Raw genomic sequence first — 20,107 nt, 5'->3', positions numbered from 1 at the left:
TATTGTGCTATAAGAAATGATGAGCAAGGAGACTTCAGAAAAACCTGGAAAGGCTTACATGAACTAATGCTTATTTAAGTGAGCAGAACCAGGAGAACATTGTACACATAGTAGCCATGTTGTGCAATGATTAACTTTAATAGACTTAGCTCTTCTCAGCAATGCAAGGATCTAAGACATCTCTAGACGTCTCATGATGGAAAATACTATCCACATCCAGAGAAAGAACTATGGAGTTGGAATGCAGATCAAAGCATACTACTTGCTCTTTTTTTTTCTCTTCTGTTTTATTTTGTTTCTTCTTTCTTGTGGTTCCTCCTATTGATTCTAATTCTTCTTTACAAAATGACTAATGTGAAAATATGTTTAATAGGAATGTATATGTGGAGCCCACATCAAATTGCACTCCATCTTGGGGATAGAGGCGGGGAGGAAGGGGGAGAAAATTTAAAACTCAAAAGCTTATGGAAGTGAATATTGAAAACTAAAAATAAATTAATTTTAAAAAAGACTTGGTAGGATGTGAGTTATGACTGGAATATGGCAGTATAAAGGAACAATTTATTCAAAAGGAATATTTGGTGGAGGATGACTGGAGGGAGGAACTAAGCAATATTGTCTTAGATGTACAATACAGACTACTGAGGCAGGAAAAGGAAAAAGAGATTTAGTTTAGGAAATAGATCACAAACATTGAAGGGTGATCTAGTGATGATGGGGAACCTCAAACATCTGTTAGACTTCCCTCACTTCCAGAAACAGAGATGATAAAATCCATGACTTGCCTGAATGGTGATTTCATTCTCCAATAGGTAAAAGAAGCAACGGCAGTAATTTATGGTTTTTAGTTGGAATTCATCAACCAATGAAAAATTTGAAAAGATTATGAGATGATGGAAACAAAGGCTGCCTGCAAAAGAGTGATGTGTACCTTTACAAAAAGTGTTGGTTACCTTGAAGGGCAGAATGAGCTGAGGCCAGGCATAAATGCTAAGGACAGGCCAAGAGGCCTGATTTGCTAAAGTGGAAGATGAGAAGATCAAAGTACTGAGAGCATGCTTTTCATGGAAGATGGGATGATAACAGGTGATAAAAGAAAGGAATCAACTGTTAGTTCATGAGTTCACCACCAAGGAGACTAATCTTTGGATGAGGAAAGAGAAATTACATATGGTTAATGTGAAGTGAAATGAACTACTGAGAAGACAGTAAGAGTAGCTAGCTACCTTCAGTAAGTACAAGTCACGAGGCTGAGACAAACTCTATGGTAAAAGCACTGAGAAATCATCATTTCATGGAGAAGAAATGTCATAAGACTAGAGAAAAGGAAATTTCTTCCTTTTTAAGAAGGAGAAATATGACTTTCCAAACTATAACCTGATTAGTTTCTCTCTGATTCCTGGGGAAATTCTAGAATGAATAATTAAAGAGATCTAAAAGAAATACCTTAAAGAAACTACCAGTGATCATTAAGAGCCAGAATGACTTCCTCAAGAACAAATTATGCCAAACTAGCCTCATTTTCTTTCTTTTTTTGATAGGATTACAAGACTGGTAGACCTGAAGCCTTGGGGTGGGGGTGGGGGGGAGTATACCTGCATTTGAGCAAAGAATCTGACAAAGTCACTCATGATATCTTTACAGAAAAGATGGAGAAACGTGGGTGGGATGATAGTACAGTATCTAAAGCATCACTGAAGCCTTGGTCTTCCCTGACCCCAAGTCCAGAATGCTTTCTGCTTTACTACATCGTCATCACTGCCAAACTGACAAGGCTTGGTACCATTCTTTGAAGCTTAGAAAGGCAATGGCCTGAAGCATGACCAACACGTGATAAATTTTCCAGTCACAGCAACTCATGAATGTTGTCTACAGAGTCAGAGAGAAGCTAAGCTTTAAGCTTTTTCAGTTATGGAAGGAATACCTATACCAATGTAATTGTGAATGCTCCAAGTACTGACTATAAAAGAATATTAAATCATTCACTGCTCCTATGTTTGACTACATGTAGGTAACTAGTATGGTCCATCTTTAGTATACAAAATCAACATCATTTATTGGAATGAAATGCAACTTTCTTTACAAATGCAACCCACATGTGAAAACTTACCATTGCACATTTCTGGAAAACTATCCCATACTCGGAAGACACAGAAATACTGGAAATATCTTCATACTGAAAAAAAAAAGTTACTCAGTGAAAGAAATCCATTCCAACCCAATGCCCTTTATAAAAGAGTGCTATAGCATACTTAGATGAAAATGAAAAGCAGTGAGATGAAGACAAATTAACTATGAAAACAGAATGCCTGCTTTTTTCTGATGACTTTGCCACTTTGGCTGACTAGGAAAGGACCTCAAAGATCATCTTACTCAAACATTTAATTTTACGAATGAGGAAACTGAGGCCCAGAGATATGAAATAACAGGATCAATGTCATTCACACAGTAAGTGGCAAAGTCATGATTTGAACTCACGTATCCTGAGAATGTCGTATACTAGACAGTGAGCAAGTCTCAAGGTCAAGACGAGTTGGAATCAAGTCCTACCACTGACACATACTGGCTGTGTGATTTTGGGCAAGTCATTTAACCTCTTATTGCTCTATCCAACTCTGTAAACAGTAAGTTACAGAGAAATGCCAACATGCATTGGTAGAGGGTGTTTCCTCACCTAGCACTTCTCAACGCCAATGAATCACAGTTCCAATGCTTAGCCATATTCTGACTCTAAATCCAAAACTTTTTGCCACCATACCAGGATACTCTTAATATTTCCCCTGCATTTCAGATGTATAAAATGTGGATAGTAATACCCAAGCTCTCCAAATCACAGCATTGTTCTGCTGATAGAAATAGATAATGTCTAGCTAGACACTTTGTGTATTCTAAAATACTATATAATAAGAAGATAAAGGCAGAATGCAGACATAGACGGCTTTATTCAATGATAAAAACTTTTGGGAAGCATTTTGTCAACCTTAAAGCACTACCTAAATGAGAGCTATTATTATTACCACGATCTCTATAAGAAAAATATTTACATAGTTATGAGGCATATATAATATGCAAGCCTAGAAAAATTGATCTATAAGAAATAGTTCAATGGTTCTTTGCTTTTGTTCATGTGTGAGTATAGAGACCAAGTGTTTCTAAGAGGTAAATAATATGGAGAGAAAGGCATAGCTAGCTATTTTATATTTTCTAGATATATTACCCTGGGTAACTCACTTCCTCTGCATAAGAATCAGTTTGCCCACCTATAAAATGGGGCTAATAATATTTTCTACTACCAACTTCTCAAGATTGTTGTGATGAAAGTGTTTTATAAATATTAACGTGGTAGATTGTTATCATTATTGCTGTTATCATAATTGATGTTGTTGCATTCATTATCTTTATGCCCGTTGTCTGAGTGCCCAGCAATTGAGATGCATTGTCCACAAATGCCAACTCAGACTTCCTCTGGTTCCAACTAAGCTTCTATCATTTTTCCCTAACGTGGGTCTTTCCCTACGGGCAAGTGTGTCCATATACAATGACTTAGAAAATGCTCACAAGGCTTTGCACCTCACTGCCTGAATGTATTCCCCGCTCTTTTCAATTTGGTACGACGGGCGAAAACAATGGATTTGGGGTTAAAAAACCTGGCTTCAAGTTATGTTCATTCAACATACTACCTGCATTACCTTGGGCAACTCATTTAATGGTGCTGGGCCTCAGTTTCATTATGTGTACAATAAAGGGATAAATGGGAGCATATCAATTGGGGAATCACTGAGAAAATGATGGTATGTGAATATGTCATGTTATCGTGCAGTAAGAAATTACGAAAGAGAGAGATAAGAAGAAACTTGGGAAGACCTGTATGAACAGATACAAAATGAAATAAGCAGCAACAAGAGAACAATTTATGTAATAATTACAACATTTTAAAGAAAAACAACTTTAAAAGACATTAGGAATTTTGATCAATGCAATGGCCAACTCCAGAGGATTAATATGAAACATACTTCACACCTCTTGAAAGAGTGGCAAGGGACTAGAGGTGCAGAAGAAGATATACTTTTTCTAGTGCATAGTCAATTTGGATATTTGCTTTACATGGCTCTCCTAACTTGTTATAAGGGAGGTATTTTTTTTTTAATTGGGGGAAAAGAATTGGGAAGGAGAAGAGAACTAATGATAATGATGGAAGGAGTATTAATGTAGCATTTTTAATGAACAGAAGAGAACAGAAAGAAGATCAGAGGGAAATACAGACAAGCAGGAGAGTTTTGGGTAATGATGTGTCAAAGTCAGCGTATATTTTAAAAGAAACAAAACATACTTTATGTAATAAAATTTGAAGCTTTATATACTATGTTGTTGTTCAGTCATTTCAGACTCTCTGTGTTCCCATTTGGTGTTTTTTTGGCAAAGATATTGGAGTGGTTTGCCATTTCCCTCTCCAGCTTGTTTTACAGATAAGGAAACTGAGGCAAACAGGATTAAGTGACTTGCCAGGGTCACACAGCTAGTAAATGTCTGAGGTTAGATTTGAATTCAGGTCTTCCTGACTCCAGGCCTGGCATTCTATCCATCGTGCCACCTAGGTGATCCCTTCATATACAGTAACTTTTTTCTATTCTATAAATATGGGAATATCCATGTTTGTTGGTATTTGATAAGTTCAGAACAACAAACAAAAATAGGAAAATATTTTTAAATGGGAGAGGAGGACAAATTGGGTGGTCTCAAAGGTACATTCCAGCTTTAACTCTATGAGTCTGAGTCTTATGATATCATAGACATCAGCTTTCTCAGGTTCTCCCTCCAAAATTAACTACACAAGGTAATGTTTCTTGCGTAACTGTCCCTTCCTATACTGGGTCATCATTTTACTCAAAATCTTCTCAACATTAAGGGAATATACCCATTGTAGCCTACTAAGCATCCTTGATTCCCAGACATACAGCTAGTCTTAATTGGCAGGGACCCTAAAAATCATCAATTTTAACACCCTGATTATTGTTGTTTCAGTCAGGTCTGATTCTATGACCCTTTTAGGGTTTTCTTGGCAAAGATACTGGAGTGGTTTGTCATTTCTTTCTTCATTTCATTTACAGATGAGGAAACTGAGGCAAACTAGGTTAAGTGACTTGCCCAGCGTCACACATTCAGTGTCTGAGGCCAGATTTGAACTCAGTTCTTCCCAACTCAGGTTCAGTGCTCTACCCACAATACTACCCAGCTACCCTCATTTTACAGAAAAAGAAACTGAGGTTCAGAGAGCAGAAGTGAGTTGCCTGAAGTCACACATTTATTAATGGCAGAGTTAGGACTAGCCCTGAGATCTGCTGACTTCCTCTGCAGTACTTCAAGAGCTCCAGGAAGAGGAAACCCATGAGGCATCTCATGCTAGTATCAGAGTGCTCTAATTGTCAGGTAGTATCTTCTTTACTGAGCTAAATCTGTCTTCCTGTAATGCCACAAGACCCTTTGATGTGTAAATGTGCATCAAGTATTACTAGAGGTTTGCCATAGATTAGTTTTTTTGTAGTACATTTTTGTACTACGTGAAAGTATCAGTGAAGTAATAACATCTATTTTTAATATGTCAAATGACTCACTGACCAAGTGGTGCATGATGGAAGAATCTCTTTTGAATAAAGTCTTCTTGGTCCATGAGCTTATTACAGAAAACAGTGAATGACTCCAAGGTTCATTGGAGGCTGCTGATGTCAAGAGCAGGTCAAAATCTTCAGTTCTTCTGTCATTTTCCATTCCAAGTGGCGCTTCAGCTAAAATTTCAACCACACCTGAGTCATCGCATGAATTAGGGATGTCATGATAAACTCTGCAGTCAAGTACTACATTAGCCAGAACTGTCGATATCAACAATGATTCATTTTCCCAGAGGGCTTCAAGTTTTTACAAAGTGCTTTTCCCACAACAACCCTTAAAGGTAAGGAATTTAAGTGTTATTATCTCCATTTTTCTGAAGATGATATAGAGAACTCAGTGATAGACATGCTTGGTCTTGTGGGTTGTAAATGGCAAAGCCATTCTAAGTAAGTCAATAAAATGGTGACTGGTCTTAGATTAAAGCCAGGCTGATTAGGCCCCCTTGACTAGCGGAAGGAAAGAAAACATACAGACAGAAACTGATTGCCTGTCCTTGTATTTGGCATTAATGCACCTATCCGTGACTGGTGTACTCAGAGACACGTGGGACTGACTTACCCTACACTGGTTCACTCAATTCCCCTTCTATGCCTCATTCATTAATATTGAAGCAACATCCATAACTGCTCAGTGACCTCAGATAATTAAGTTGTCTGGGTTGTGGCTACATGTGCAACTTAATTTCCTCAAAAAAGGTCAAAGTCGGGACCATGAAAAGCAATAGAATACAGCTTGCACATCTCCTAACCTGCTTGTTTAAACTGATCTATATAGCACGCTCAATTATGGTGGGAAGGGGACATACCTCAAGGGTTTGGTTAAAAGTCAACCAGGCAGAATTCTAGGTTACACGGTCAGTAAGATAGAGACCTAGACATTTTATCCAATCCTCAGTAACTCTCAAAATCTTCCCAAAACCAGAATTATGTGCCAGAGGTGAAGCAATTATAACTGTCTCCACAAGCACAGAGGTGGGAAAGCTGCAGCCTCAGAGCCTGGCACATGTGGCCTGCTAGGTCATCAAGTGTGGCCCTTTGAGTGAGTCCAAGTTTTATAGAACAAATGCTTTTATTAAGGGTACTTGCTCTGTGAAATTTGGATTCAGTCAAAGGTCCACACTTGAGGACCTAGAGGGCCACATGTGGCCTCAAGGCTACAGATTCCCCACCCCTAGGCTAAGATATCAAGAAGTGAAGGTTTCTTATGAATTAACTGCAGAGAATGTTATGCTTACTCATGCAGACCCCCTCTACCAGCAGCCATAATGTGACAGAATACACAACCTGACCCAAGACATTGTACTCCGGGAGCCACTCAATCATTTTCTTCCTGTGGTTGCAGTATCTTTCAACAGCCCCGCCCTAAGCCTCACACCCCATTATTCTGCGGCAAAAACAAGCAGATCTCAACTATGCCCACTCATCGGCCAAGGAAGAGGAGATACAGGATGGCAGAATCATACTATACTCGGGGCAGACAACTAAAGAAGGAGGGAAAGTTGGGGGGGGGGATGTGAGTTTAGTTTTGTACATATCTCTGAGACATCCAGTTTGTAATATCTAACAGGCAAGCAGAGAGGCAGGACTGAAGCTTGGGGGAGACGCCACTGCTAGATATACAAATCTGTGCTTCATCTACATAGAGATGGTGGTTAAATGTGTGAGAGCTGATGAGGCTGCCAAGAGCATGTAGAGAGGAAAAAGAAGAGGGCCTAGTACGGAACCTTGGCGAGCATCCGTAATCAGGGGGATGATATGCAAAATGAGCCAGAAAAGGAGATGGAGAAAGAGCAACCGAACAGGAGGAGAATAAGGAGAGTGAGGCCATGAAAGCCCAGAGAGGAGAGAGTAAACCGGAGAGGATGGTCATGGGTATGAAATGCAGAAGGGAGGTTGGGGATGATGCGTACTGAGAAAAGAGCATCAGGTCACCAGTAAATTCAGAAAGAACCATTTCAGTGGAGCCATGAGGTCAGAAGCCTGATTGCAATGTACTGTGGAACAAATCAGCGGAGAAGAAGTATAGGCAATAAGTATACATAGGAAATTTGACTGATAAATGTAGGAAAAATATAGGATGATAACTTGAGGTAACGGTGGGGCCTAGTGAAAGTATTTACGAATGGAAGAGACTTGGGCATATTGAAGGCAGTAGAGAAGGAACCTGCCCACAGGGAAAGGTTGAGTTGTTGAAAAACAAGGGTTATAACTAAGGTATGAAACACAGAAACACTACCACATTATCAGAGACTGACAGAGGCAATACAGGTGGGGAGGGAGGGGGTTTGGAGGTAATGCTAAGGAACTTTGAAATGAAGAAAACAGGAAAAGAGGTTAGTACCTAACCAGAATGGCTTCAGCTTTCTCAGTAAGGAAAAAGATGAGACCTTCAGCTAAGAGAAAGAGGAAAGGGAGAAGTGTAAGAGCTTTGAGGAAGGAAGAGAAGGTTTGGAATAGTTGTAGATGGAGAGAAAAGAACACCAGCTGTGGAATAAGATGCCTTAGGATCAAATTCTGGCACCACCGCTTAGCAGCTGAGTGAACTTGGAAATGTTTCTTTGAACTACAGATCTAAATGAGCCTTCATTTCATCATCTATAGCATAGCATAACAATTATTGACATGGGGTTAGGGCAATGGGCTACACTAGATATACAATGTAAAGCATTAAATACTTATAATAAGTAAGTGTTATACACTAATTGACTGAAAACTGTAACCTTTGGGGGATAAAAAAAAAAAAACTAGTCTAACTCCTTTATTTTGCATATGAAGAGATAGACACTCAGAGATAGGAGTGACTTAGCCAGTCCTTCATCCAGTTAGAAGAGAGAGGAGCAAAAGACAGGCTTCCTAATTTCCTAACCCTGTGTTCTCTTCTCTGATGGTTGTAGTCCTACACAACCTTTTGAATGGTAGGCTGTCTCTCAAGCTAAATATAATCTCAGATATGCCTAATGAGAAAATAAAGTCTATTAAGTAAATCTATTCTCTACAAATCATTAATATTATATGTATATTTATAATGCATTAGAGGAATTCAATATTAAGGTCCTCCGAGAGAGACTTTACGTGGCCAGGATTTTCACTAGGACACAAGGATAAGCAAAGGATGAGAGAGAATCTGAAACTGCTTGTTGCTGATACAAAATCAGCTGAGCTGAAACAGGACTCGGCATAATGACCTAGTTGATGCCTAGGGGATGGTGGAGCGGGTGGGAAGGATGCACATTTAGAGCAAGAATAACTCAGACAAGTCAGTCCGAGTTCCCAGGGCTACATCTATACAGGAGGACTTTAAAGCTAACAACAGCACGCTTCCTACCTTACAGGACTGTTGTAAAATAAGCTACCATTAATCTTCTTATGTGATAGTATGACAAATGACACACTCAGAAGGTCTGGGTGGCAGATATTACAGAGGCAGTTTATCACGTGAAGAGATACAGGGTCTTGGTTTCAGAGAATCAGTAAAGAAACAAATTTTTCTCTGCTCATTAGAGAAGTGGGGGGGGCAATGGAAAGGAATGATGCATATACTGCCAGATGCAGTCACTTAATCACTTTTGCTTAACTGCTCACACAAAGGAAGTTTCAATAGGGTAGGTCCAAGAATGACAGTGATGTACAGCACAAAAAGTGCTGTACATCACTGATAAAAAAAAGGTGTTATCTAAGTCACATAGCAAAGATGGCAGAAAGAAGGCAAACTATTTGATTTACAGATTGGGTCAAATGGTAGTATAAACAAACAGTAAGCCAAAGTTCAGTGAGATAATCTCATGGCTCAATTGTTTGCACAAAAATGGGGAGAATTCCAGAATTATTTGTGATCTGAGGAGAGAACTATATTGTCATTGTGTTTAGCATAGGATCCAAATAGAAAAGCCAACACTGAGTTGAAGGGTATGAAGGGGGCAGGGAGTTGAATGGTCTCAACTGATGGATGGTCTTCAACATTTATCAGTTTTAATGAAAACAATGGTACTATTGAGAATATGCTGCTCTCTGGGGCTTTTCTGAAGAGCAAACCTTCCATTTGGAGCATAGCTAATGGCATAAATAAATGAGAAGGGAAAATCGTTGTTCACTTAGGAGAGGAAAAAAAAACAAAAAACTAAAAACACCTGTCAATTGATAAAATAGCTCAGAGCAAAAGAGTGAGTTAGCATTCCCAGCTTTGGTTTTAAGCTTCTCTCCCTCTTTTTTTCACCATTCCTTGTGTATTTTCTGTCTGCTTTGTAATGCCGTTATATCTAAACTGGCCTCCTTCCTCTTCACCTCTCTAAATTCCTACCAGTCCTTTAAACTCCAACTTAAATGCCACCTCCTCCAGGAAGCCTTTCCTGATTCTTGGGTTCAGGACAATCTTCCCTCAGAGAAAGACACAGTTCTTAGTTTGTATTTCTTTAATGCCATTACCATAAATATTAAATATTATACTTAGTTCTATTGCTAAATTATCTCACTCTGGTAGATTGGTGGCTCAGTGGATAGAGTGCCAGGCTTGGAGTTACCAAATCTGGCCTCAGACACTTATTAGCTGTGTAACCCTGGGCAAGTCACTTAACTGTTTGCCTCAGTTTCCTCATCTGTAAAATGAACCAGAGAAGAAAATGGCAAACCACTCCAGTATCTTTGCCAAGAAATCCCAAATGGGGTCACAAAGATTCGGACATGACTGAAAAATAACTAAACATTATCTCCCTTTGCACTCTTTGAGGACAGTACTCTTATTCCAACATCGCATCTCCCTTAAGAGATATGCTGTAATTCAGGGTTTTTAATGGTTTTTTGGGGTGTTAGGTCCAGTCTTCTCTGCCCAGATGATTATTAACCATACTATGACGACCTGAAGGAGGACAGGGACCAAGAGTCATTCCTCTCAGGCCGGGGTTATTGCCATAGCCTGCTGATTGGTCTCCCTGCCTCTCATCTCTCCTCACTGAACTCCATGCTCCTCTCAGCCAGCAGATTGATCTCCCTAAAGCACAAATCCAACCACATCATCCCCCATTCTAAGCATTCCAATGGCTCCCTGTCATCTCCAGGATCAAACAGAAAAATCTGCTGCTGGGCTTTCAAAGGCCTTCATGACCTGGTCCCTTCCCAGTCTTCTCACCTTCTTCCCCTTCACGTTCCCCGAGTCCAGTAACACTAGCCTCCTTATTCTTCTCCACAAGCTCTTCCTCCATCTTCTGGGTCTGAGGTGCTCCTACGCCTAGAATGCTCTCTCTGCTCATCTTGACCTTTAAGCTTCCCTGGCTTCCGTCAAGTTTCAGTGGAGCAAGATGCCTTTCCCAGTCCTTCATAGTCTTAGGGCCTTCCCTCTGAGACTGTTCCCATTTTTTTTCTGGCTATTGCTTATTTGCTTATTGGCGTGTTTCCTCCTGCTCTCGACTATAAGCTCCTTGAGAGAAGGGACTGTTTTTTGCCTTTCTTTTTATGTCTGACACTTAGCACTTTACCTGGCACATGTGTTGTTGTTGAGTCATTTTTCAGTCTTGTCCCACTCTTCGTGACCCCATTTGGGGATTTCTTAGGAAAGATACTGAAATGGTTTGTCATTTCCTTCTCCAGCTCATTTTGCAGATGAGGAAACTAAGGTAAACAGGGTGAAGTGACTTGCCCAGGGTCACACAGCCAGTGAGTGTCTGAAGTTGGATCTGAACTCAGGAAGATGAGTCTTCCTGACTCCAGACCCAGAACTGTATCCACTGCACTACCTAACTGACCCTCGGCACATAGTACACCCTTAATATATGCTAGTGGCTAGCTAACTGACTGACTAATTCTGAATTCCCCACAAGGTTTTCATCTGGTAGATGCCAAATATTTGTTAATTTGAAATGGACAGAGTATCCAAAGACACCTTTAAAATGCACATTCCACTGTTTATTTTTTATTAAATTAAATGCTGAATATAAAAGTCACAGCTAGGTAATATAACTCAATTGTGTTTGTCTTGTTTTTTAAAGAACTTAAAATATAGGTGAAATTATTGGGTGCTAAGGAAAAGTCAATATCTTTCTGCTTGAAAACAGAAGCATAGCACCATGAAACCAAGGATTTGAAAGGAGCAGTTCGTGATGAAAAGGGCAGCAAAAGTATTTTTGTGTTCAGAAAGAGACTGTCAAAGAATGTAAGATATGGCCACTGTTATGGAGGATCATTTTTATGTCTAATGCAAATAGAAGAAGAACTTCTTTTCTAAAATGAACTGCTAAAATATGCGTATTTTAAGAAACAAAAATTTCAGATGGGATTAGGACAGTGTAGGAGGAAAAAAAAATTCTTTGTAATGTAGATGTGAGGACCTGGCTTTCTTTGTTAATAATACGGAGTGAGGTTTCACTTGTGTGGGAACAGTTTAATGTTACAGAGGCAAAGAAAGGCCTTTTATTAAAAACTAGAGAAATATGACTATAAAAAAACACAGTTTTGCGGACACCAGAGAGACTGAATACCTTGTTTGAGACTTCAGAGCTAAGACAAGATAGGTACTTTCCCTAATTTGCATATACAAAGTTTTTTTGTTGGTTTGTTTTTTACCAAAGAGGGTAAAATCGAGAAAATGAAAACTTATATAATCATTTGGATGGGGCGGTTAGAAGCAGTCAGCTAACAGAAGGCTTCCATTGAATGATTCCTAATTGCCCAGAAAGAACTGATTCCATAGCCAAAAGTTCCAGTGATAGATATTGCATGTCACAGACTTCAATTAAGGTCAAGTTTTTACTAAGGTTTTGCTGCTCTCTGCTACCTTCTCTGGCTTGGGAAAGAAAAGTAGAGGATGGGGAAAGAGGGAATGAGTTGCAACTGCTTCGGTTTCCTGATGAGTTGGTTTAAAGAATAAAGCTGAGTTGTGTTGCTGTGAACTCCATTCTGATTGGACAGTGCAGCATCCAGGTGAGTGAATAACTAATGAGGGCTGGTCTACATAGCTCAGATATAGCCAGTTTGATGAGTTTTGCAATTCTCTGGCTTAAAGAGAACACATTAACATCTAACATTTTGTAAATGCCTTTTTAGGTGTGATGGTTAATTGAAAGAGTATATAAAGGCCATATAAGTAGAGAGATGAGGATTTCCTCAGCTAAAGAGTGATGGGCATGAACGCCAAATAGTGAACAGCTACACAGTTCTTTTTGATGTTGATATTCTTGAATGGACCAGTAACATTTAGACCCAAAGTCTAGAATTGTGAGTAGCCCTAAGCACATGAGTTTTCCTCTCTTATGTGCTTCCATACCAGGTGCCTATAAATCTGGCACTGTATCTAACTCTTTAGCCAACTTACTTGCACTGGCTACCTCATCTGAAGAGACTGTACTCATGCCTTACCTCTTCTTCAGAGAATATCTCCTTTTATTTTCAACTGCAATTCAAACAAGCCTTCCTGTCTGAAAACTTTCCTGTCCTGCCTTACTGGGAGTGAACTCCTTTCCAAATGATCTCGTATCTGACTGCTTTTTACATATGTTTATGTATTTTTATACTGCAGATAATACATGCACATATGAATATATCTATAATATATTAATGTAATCTATGTGTTTTGTATGCATATATATACACATATAAAATATACACAAATATGTACACATATTTGTTTTTCTTTATATTAGATCAGATATTGCATATAACAAGCTATATAATATAAATATAAAAAATAAGTAGGTATAATATAAATATAATAAAAATAATGTAATATAAAGACATACAAATATATAAAAAGTTTATAATAAGATAATAATCACATACTTGTTGTCTTCCCCATTAGAAGGTGAGCACCTTCTAACAAACAGGGATTGTTTCATTCTTTGTATTTATATCCTCAGGACCTGGCATAGTACCTGGCACATGTAGATGTTTAATGAATATTTTGATTGATTAACTAATTAATAGTTCCAGAGACCTAATTTGATAACCAGGTATTGACTTGGAATTGGACTTGCGGGTTTTTTTTTTTTGGTTTTTTTGGGAGGCAATTGGGGTTAAGTGACTTGCCCAGGGTCACAAAGGTATTAAGTGTCTGAGGCCAGATTTGAATTCGGGTCCTCCTGACTCCAGGGTTGATACTCTATCCACTGTACCACCTAGTTGCCCCCTGGACTTGCCTTTTACAGAAGTTATGTCAACATTCCTTTGAAAAGTTCTCTTGGGACTTCAGGTTTTGTTTTGTTTTGTTTTCCTGCTTCATCATGCATTTTTAATGATTTTATTCTGAACTTAAGAAATAAAACAAGCATTTCCATAACAAAGTTGAATAGGAAAAAGATGTACATGAAACAGTTTTAACACATGTTTTACCTCTAGATGCCCTGCCTGGTATTTGGGAAGGTCTAACTCTACTACTGTATGACAATATCTCTGGGTCTCTGTTCCCTCCTATACTGATGAGCTTGAGTAGAAGATGTGGTCTTTGTCAGCTCTGTTCCTATGGTATTCATTTTCCACCCCTCTCTGATTTATACCCTATGTTCAAAAGAAAAAGTGCATATATGCATTATTCCAGACATTCTTAAGTCACATTTACTACTGAGAAGTAAAATGGCAATTTCTGGTGTTGAAAAAAAAATTTTTAAAGAGGTTAGCTATTAAATAAAGGAGAAAAAAAAGAGGAAAAAAAATGCAAAACAGGTAGTTGAGAAAGTACATACTACATACGAATATGCTTGTTTTGTAGTTTCAAATGTATCTCATTATTTCACTGACACCTTCTGAGCATAATCAAGGCTCTTACAGAATTAGAAACATTTGCTTTAGGTATTTTATGTACTCAGAGATGAATGAATGAGAAAAAATAAGACAAAATTTCAATACTATGAGGAAATTGGTTGAAAACAGGACTACCATGTGGAAGACAGATGAAATTTATTCTCTTTAGCACCAGAGGGCAGAACAAGGAGCAATTAGTTGAGGTTGCAAAGAGGATTTTGGCTTAATATGAGAGCTTTCTATCAACTGGGGTTGTCCAAAAGTTTAATGAGCTGACTAAAAGTGACTGGTGAAAGCTAGAACACCATTTGTCAGGATATTGCCGGGGGAAGATTCCTGCTTCAGGTGTAGGTTGGACAACACTGTCTGAAATTACTGCCGGCTTTGAGGCTAAAGAAATCAGTGTTTACAGGTATGAGAATGAAGGAAGAATAGGAATGAAGAATAAATTAATTCATTACATTTCATTATAATTTCAACAACTCTGCCATCCTGACCCATTCCATTAGGTTCACAAGTGAGCACCCCCTATTTCCACAATTAGGCTTCTGTCTAATTGGTAAATAGACTTCAGTCACTTGAGGAAACCCACTGGACAATGAGAGAGACATCTTTCTTACACGGATTGCTTTGATGTGTTAAGCTAAAATTCCAAGGTGATATAGTTACGTGTCTCCTTTTGCTTACTGAAAAGTCTTTTCTGGTAATCCTTCCACTAAAATCTTACTCACTCTTGTAGATGGTATTCAATGCTATCAACTCTATGAAGTCTTCCTTTATGTCCCCTCTAAGAAATAAAACTTCTACTTCAGTAAACTAAGACTGAATCCCAGGCTCCTAACTCCCAATCTAGTGTTCCTTCAACTATTATAAGAATTGAAAAGGGACTAGTAATAAATGTATCTGTAACTAGTAATAAATGGGGAGGTCACAAGAAGAAAAGATGGTTAGCAATGTCATTTTTCTTTTAACGATTAAAACAACCAAAAGTACTATCAATATCAAAAGTTACCTGTTATGTTGTGATGATAGTTCTTTACATGAGGCAACGTCGTATAGGAGCAGTCCTAAAGTTTTCAAAAGATAAAAAATAATTAATTAAAATATATATTATACTGATGAAAAGTAATTATAAGATGCATTCTTAGATAAGCCATATTTCATTTTCTTTTTATGTTGCTGTTATTCAGTTATTTCAGTTGTGTCCGATTTTTTATGACTCCATTTGGGGTTTTCTTGGCAAAGATATTGGAGTGGTTTGCCATTTCCGTCTCCAGCTCACTTTACAGATGAGGAAACTGAGGCAAACAGGGTTAAGTGACCTGGGTCACCCAGCTAGTAAGTGTTTAAGGCTGGATTTTACGTCATGAAGATAAGTCTTCTTGACTCTAGGTCTGGCACTCTATCCAATGACCCACCTATCTGCCCATATTTCATTTAGCTTCACTATAATATAAAACTTAAATTTATATATATATATATATGTATGTATGTATGTATATATATGCACTTTAAGTATATATACTATATATATACACTATGCTATCTATCTCTGTATCCCTTAAGTATATATAGTATATATGTGTGCACTTCATAAATACACTATAGTATACCATATGCATATAGAGATGATTATTCCAGGGGTAGGGAACCTATGGCCTTGAGGCTACATATGGCCTTCTAGATCCTTAAGTGTGGCCTTCTACTGAATCCAAACAAAGCTGAAGGCTACACTTTAGGATCTAGAAGACCACATGTGGCCTCAAGCCTACAGGTTCCCCACTCTTGATTTACACCTTTATATATATACATATATGTATATATATGTGTATATTTTATATGTATATATGCATATATATGTATATATGTGTATATGTATATATATGTATATATTTATATGTATATATGTGTATATATATATATTTTTTCTTTTTAGTAATGCAGTGTCAAGTGTCTGATCTGAGACCAGATTTGAACTCAGATCCTCCTAACTCCAAGACCGGTGCTCTATTCGCTGCGCCATCTAGCTGCCCCTTACACCTTAATATTTTTACCAACCACTTTAGCACAAGATTAACAGACGTTATATGGGAAGTAAGCATCAGTTGAAATATGTGGAGATACAAAGGCTGGAAAGAAAAAAGATTTAGGAAGGACATTGCTTTCAAATGATCAAAAGGGCTTTCATGGGGAAAGTAGACGCTGGTTGTTCAGTTTGGAGTCAGAGGGAACTACTAAGAATAATGATTAGAAGTTACAGAGAGTCAGATTTCAGATCATTGTATGGAGGAAAGGGGAGGACAATTCTTTAAGAATTAAAGTGGTTGAAAAATGGAAGAGCCTGGTTCAATCTTCATCATTTGGGATGTTCCAGGTAAACCTCTATGACCATCAGTTATGGATGAGGTAGAGTATTGTCATGCTTCAAGTAACAGGAGGTCCCTTCTTCGCTAAAGAATAAGAATTATAGGAATCAAGCAAAGGCTTCTTCAGGCTAATCTTACAAAGGCCTACATGTCTTACGATATGTCAGTACTGCTTACTAGATAGCTAGGCTCTTCTCTAAAAGATAACAAAATAAAACCTATAACGAAGTGGTTGGACATAGTGAAAGGATGCTGGGATAAGGCCTCAGTATTCAATTAGTGTAATCAGTGTCAGTCAGCCATTCCTTTTGCAATACTCGTAGTGAGTGGTCATTCAGAAGAAAAACAGCAATGCCAGGGACTCCACTACCTCCCTAGCCCATTCAACTTCTGGATGGTTCTGATGATTCAGAGGACAGCTAAATGTCACAGTGGATAGAGTTCTGGGCCTGGACTCAGGAAGACTCATCTTACTGAGTTCAAATCTGGCCCCAGACACTTACTAGCCATGTGACCCTGGGCAAGTCACTAAACTCTCTTTGCTTCAAATTCCTCATTGGTAAAATGAGCTGGAGAAGGAAATGGCAAACCACTCCAGTATCTTTGCCAAGAAAACCCCAAATGGGTTCACAAAGAGTCGGACATGACTAAAAATGACATAAGAACAACAACAATGATTTGGAAGTTTTTCTTCTCACTGAACCAAAAATCCAATTCTAAAATTTACACTCATTGCTCCAAACTAATTCTATTCTCTGAGGTCGAGAACAAAATGAATCCTTCTTCCACATGGAATCTGTTCAAATACCTGAAAACAACTATAATGTGATTACTTCTGCCATGTCTTCAGAACAGATATCCCCAATCCTTTCACTCAACTGCCAGACCCTCATCTTCTTAATCTCCTTACTCTGGAAGAATGATCTTGAGGGCCTTCATTATTCTAGAGGCCCTCCTCTTGAAACACTCCAGTTTCTTCTATGCCTTTTCTCCAATATGGTGTCCAGAATGGAACACAATATCCCAAACATGGTCTGAGCAGAGCAGAGTACAGAACACCTCATTCCAGACTCCCTAGTCCCATTATCATAAAACCTCTGTTCTAGGCCCAGCTCTGATGCTAGTCATTTACTTTGTATGTGTACATATACTCACAAATGTACTTTGTATGTAATTACTCTATGTAGGTATTTGTATATGAATGAATAAAAACATATTTGCTATGTGCTATGTGCCAAGCATTGTGTTAAGCATTGGGAATATAAATCTAAAAGCCAGATGGCCCCTGTTCTCAAGACGCTCATATGCGAAGTACAGGATATAATGCATGTAGGAGGGTTCTGCTGTAAGACTGATGGACAGGACTGGGATGTCTTTAGGACATATCAGCCTAGTGTATGGCAAGGTCTATTCATTTTTAAGATATAGTTTCAGGGCAGATGGTAAGGCTAAGAGGTATGAAAAGTGTGCTGGCAGAAGAGATGAAATTTATATGGCAATGTAAGGTTTTCAAGGTGTTTTCTGCATAACAATCCCTTGAGGTAGAGTCTGCAAATAATAGCATTTCCATTTGACAGATAAGGAAACTGAGGCTTAAGGAGAGTGGCCTAATCAGTTATACAACTAGGATATCTCTGAGCTAGTACTCAAATCTAGCTCTTCTGATGGATTCAGTATGTTTCATACTAAGCCACGATGAAGACAGAGAGAAGAAGACAGGTAAGGTTCCAGAATGCAGCAAGTACAAGTACAGCCAGCATTTATAAAGTATTTTAAGGTTGTTTAAATGTTTTAGGAATATTCTATCCTTAAAACTTGGAGATAGGAGCTATTATCCCCATTGTACAGATGAGGGCACTGAGGTAGAGAGAAGTTTAGTAATTTGATGAGGGTCACAAAGCTAGAAAGTGTCTGAGGCTGAATTTGAATTCAAGTCTTCCTGACTGGAGGGCCAGTGCTATATCCACTGTAACACCTAGCTGTCACACTCCTCTTTTAAACCTTTCCACTATCCTTTGATACTCAAAGTTCCTATCAGGTAACCTTAGGTCACTTAATCTCAAATCAAATAGCCCAGAGTCATGTTAGCAGTAGCTACCTTCACTACAAGAGAGTTCACAAGAGAGTTTCTTTGTTGGGAAGAGAGACAGAGAGAAACTTTACTGGTAGTAAAGCCAGCATCCACAGGATGGAAGAGCAAAAAATGGATGTGACTTTTCACTAGTACTGTGAGTCATGCAGACTGTGTAGGTTGTGGGTCCATAGAGGCATAACCTCATGGCAATCCTTTAAGTCAAGGTTGACTATATAGGTCTCTAGGGAAGGGAGAGGTACAGTAAAGAAAGGTTACTTAACTCTATGGATCTTTAGCCACTCTAGGTAGTATTACAATCAGCAGAGTTATACAGGTCCCTATGGAAAAAATGTTGGGGCAGAAAGTTTTCTTCATAGTCTTTTTGGTGTTTTTTTCTGTATTTTTTTTTTTGCTAAATAAAATTTATTATATATTTCATAACTTATTACCTCAAGGGTTTTCAAAAGAAATTAGGGTCCTTTAGGGAGCAGTAAAATGAGCCATATGATGAAGTTCCCAGGGTTTTCCTGATTAGGTACAAAGTCATGAGCAATAAAGATTTTTTTTTGAGAGAGGCCCCACCCAAAATTGTGCTTGATCTTTATATACTAGGAGGGACCCTCTGATACCAAGAGTGCATGTTCAAGTGTAGCTTCCTAGCTCCAGGATTACAGTACCATAACTTAATACTTCAAGAATAGAAAAAAGTAATAGTATATTATATTTCTTAAATAACTAGACTCTATGCTCACTACAAAGAGCACAATTGAGGGAAGAATATTAATAATGTAACATTGATACTAATAGTGATTTATATTAATAATGCACTATTGATTATTACTGCTCTAATATTAATAATTCACAATTCTGTAGCACCATAGGATTAGAAAGCTCAATTTCCCCACCTAACAATCTACTGAATTAGACAAGAAAAGAAATATCCCCATTTTACAGAGGGGAAAACCAAATCTCATAGAATTTAAGCAAATTGCTTGTACTCACCCAGTTTACAAATGAGGGGGTTTGAGACTTGTATTTAAATGTTCTAGACAGAACATCTTTCTGTTACACCAAGCTGCCTGAGACCCTGGCTCAGATCATAAACAGGTTAGTCTCAAATATATTTGAGATGTTTACAGAATAATAATAACAAAAACATTAAATGTTTAATGCCTTAATCACTTAGTTTACAAAGCACCATCTCACATTGCTATGAATTGGGTATGACTAGTATGACTCTTCTTTCCATACCATGTTTCTTGTTCTAACAGCTAAGTTGC

At 38.2% G+C, this 20,107-nt stretch overlaps 1 protein-coding gene across 3 annotated transcripts in view; it reads right to left on the bottom strand.

Moving 5' to 3' along the window:
- The window catches only part of EVC2 (EvC ciliary complex subunit 2), a 205,446-nt gene that overhangs the window by 173,603 nt on the left and 11,736 nt on the right, over positions 1–20,107 (bottom strand). For all 3 annotated transcript variants that reach the window (XM_027836686.1, XM_027836688.1, XM_027836687.1), the window contains exons 2-4: positions 15,400–15,454; positions 5,617–5,783; positions 2,111–2,176 (exon numbers count right to left, since the gene is read on the bottom strand). In XM_027836686.1, the coding sequence (XP_027692487.1) occupies positions 2,111–2,176; positions 5,617–5,783; positions 15,400–15,454 (288 nt within the window). The remainder of the gene's footprint in view (positions 1–2,110; positions 2,177–5,616; positions 5,784–15,399; positions 15,455–20,107) is intronic.

Source organism: Vombatus ursinus, unplaced genomic scaffold (genome assembly GCF_900497805.2).
Source record: "Vombatus ursinus unplaced genomic scaffold, bare-nosed wombat genome assembly UNPS02014818.1, whole genome shotgun sequence".
Classification (NCBI taxonomy): domain Eukaryota; kingdom Metazoa; phylum Chordata; class Mammalia; order Diprotodontia; family Vombatidae; genus Vombatus; species Vombatus ursinus.
The sequence above is the reverse complement of the archived record's forward strand: the minus strand, read 5'-3'. Positions and strand labels throughout refer to the sequence as shown.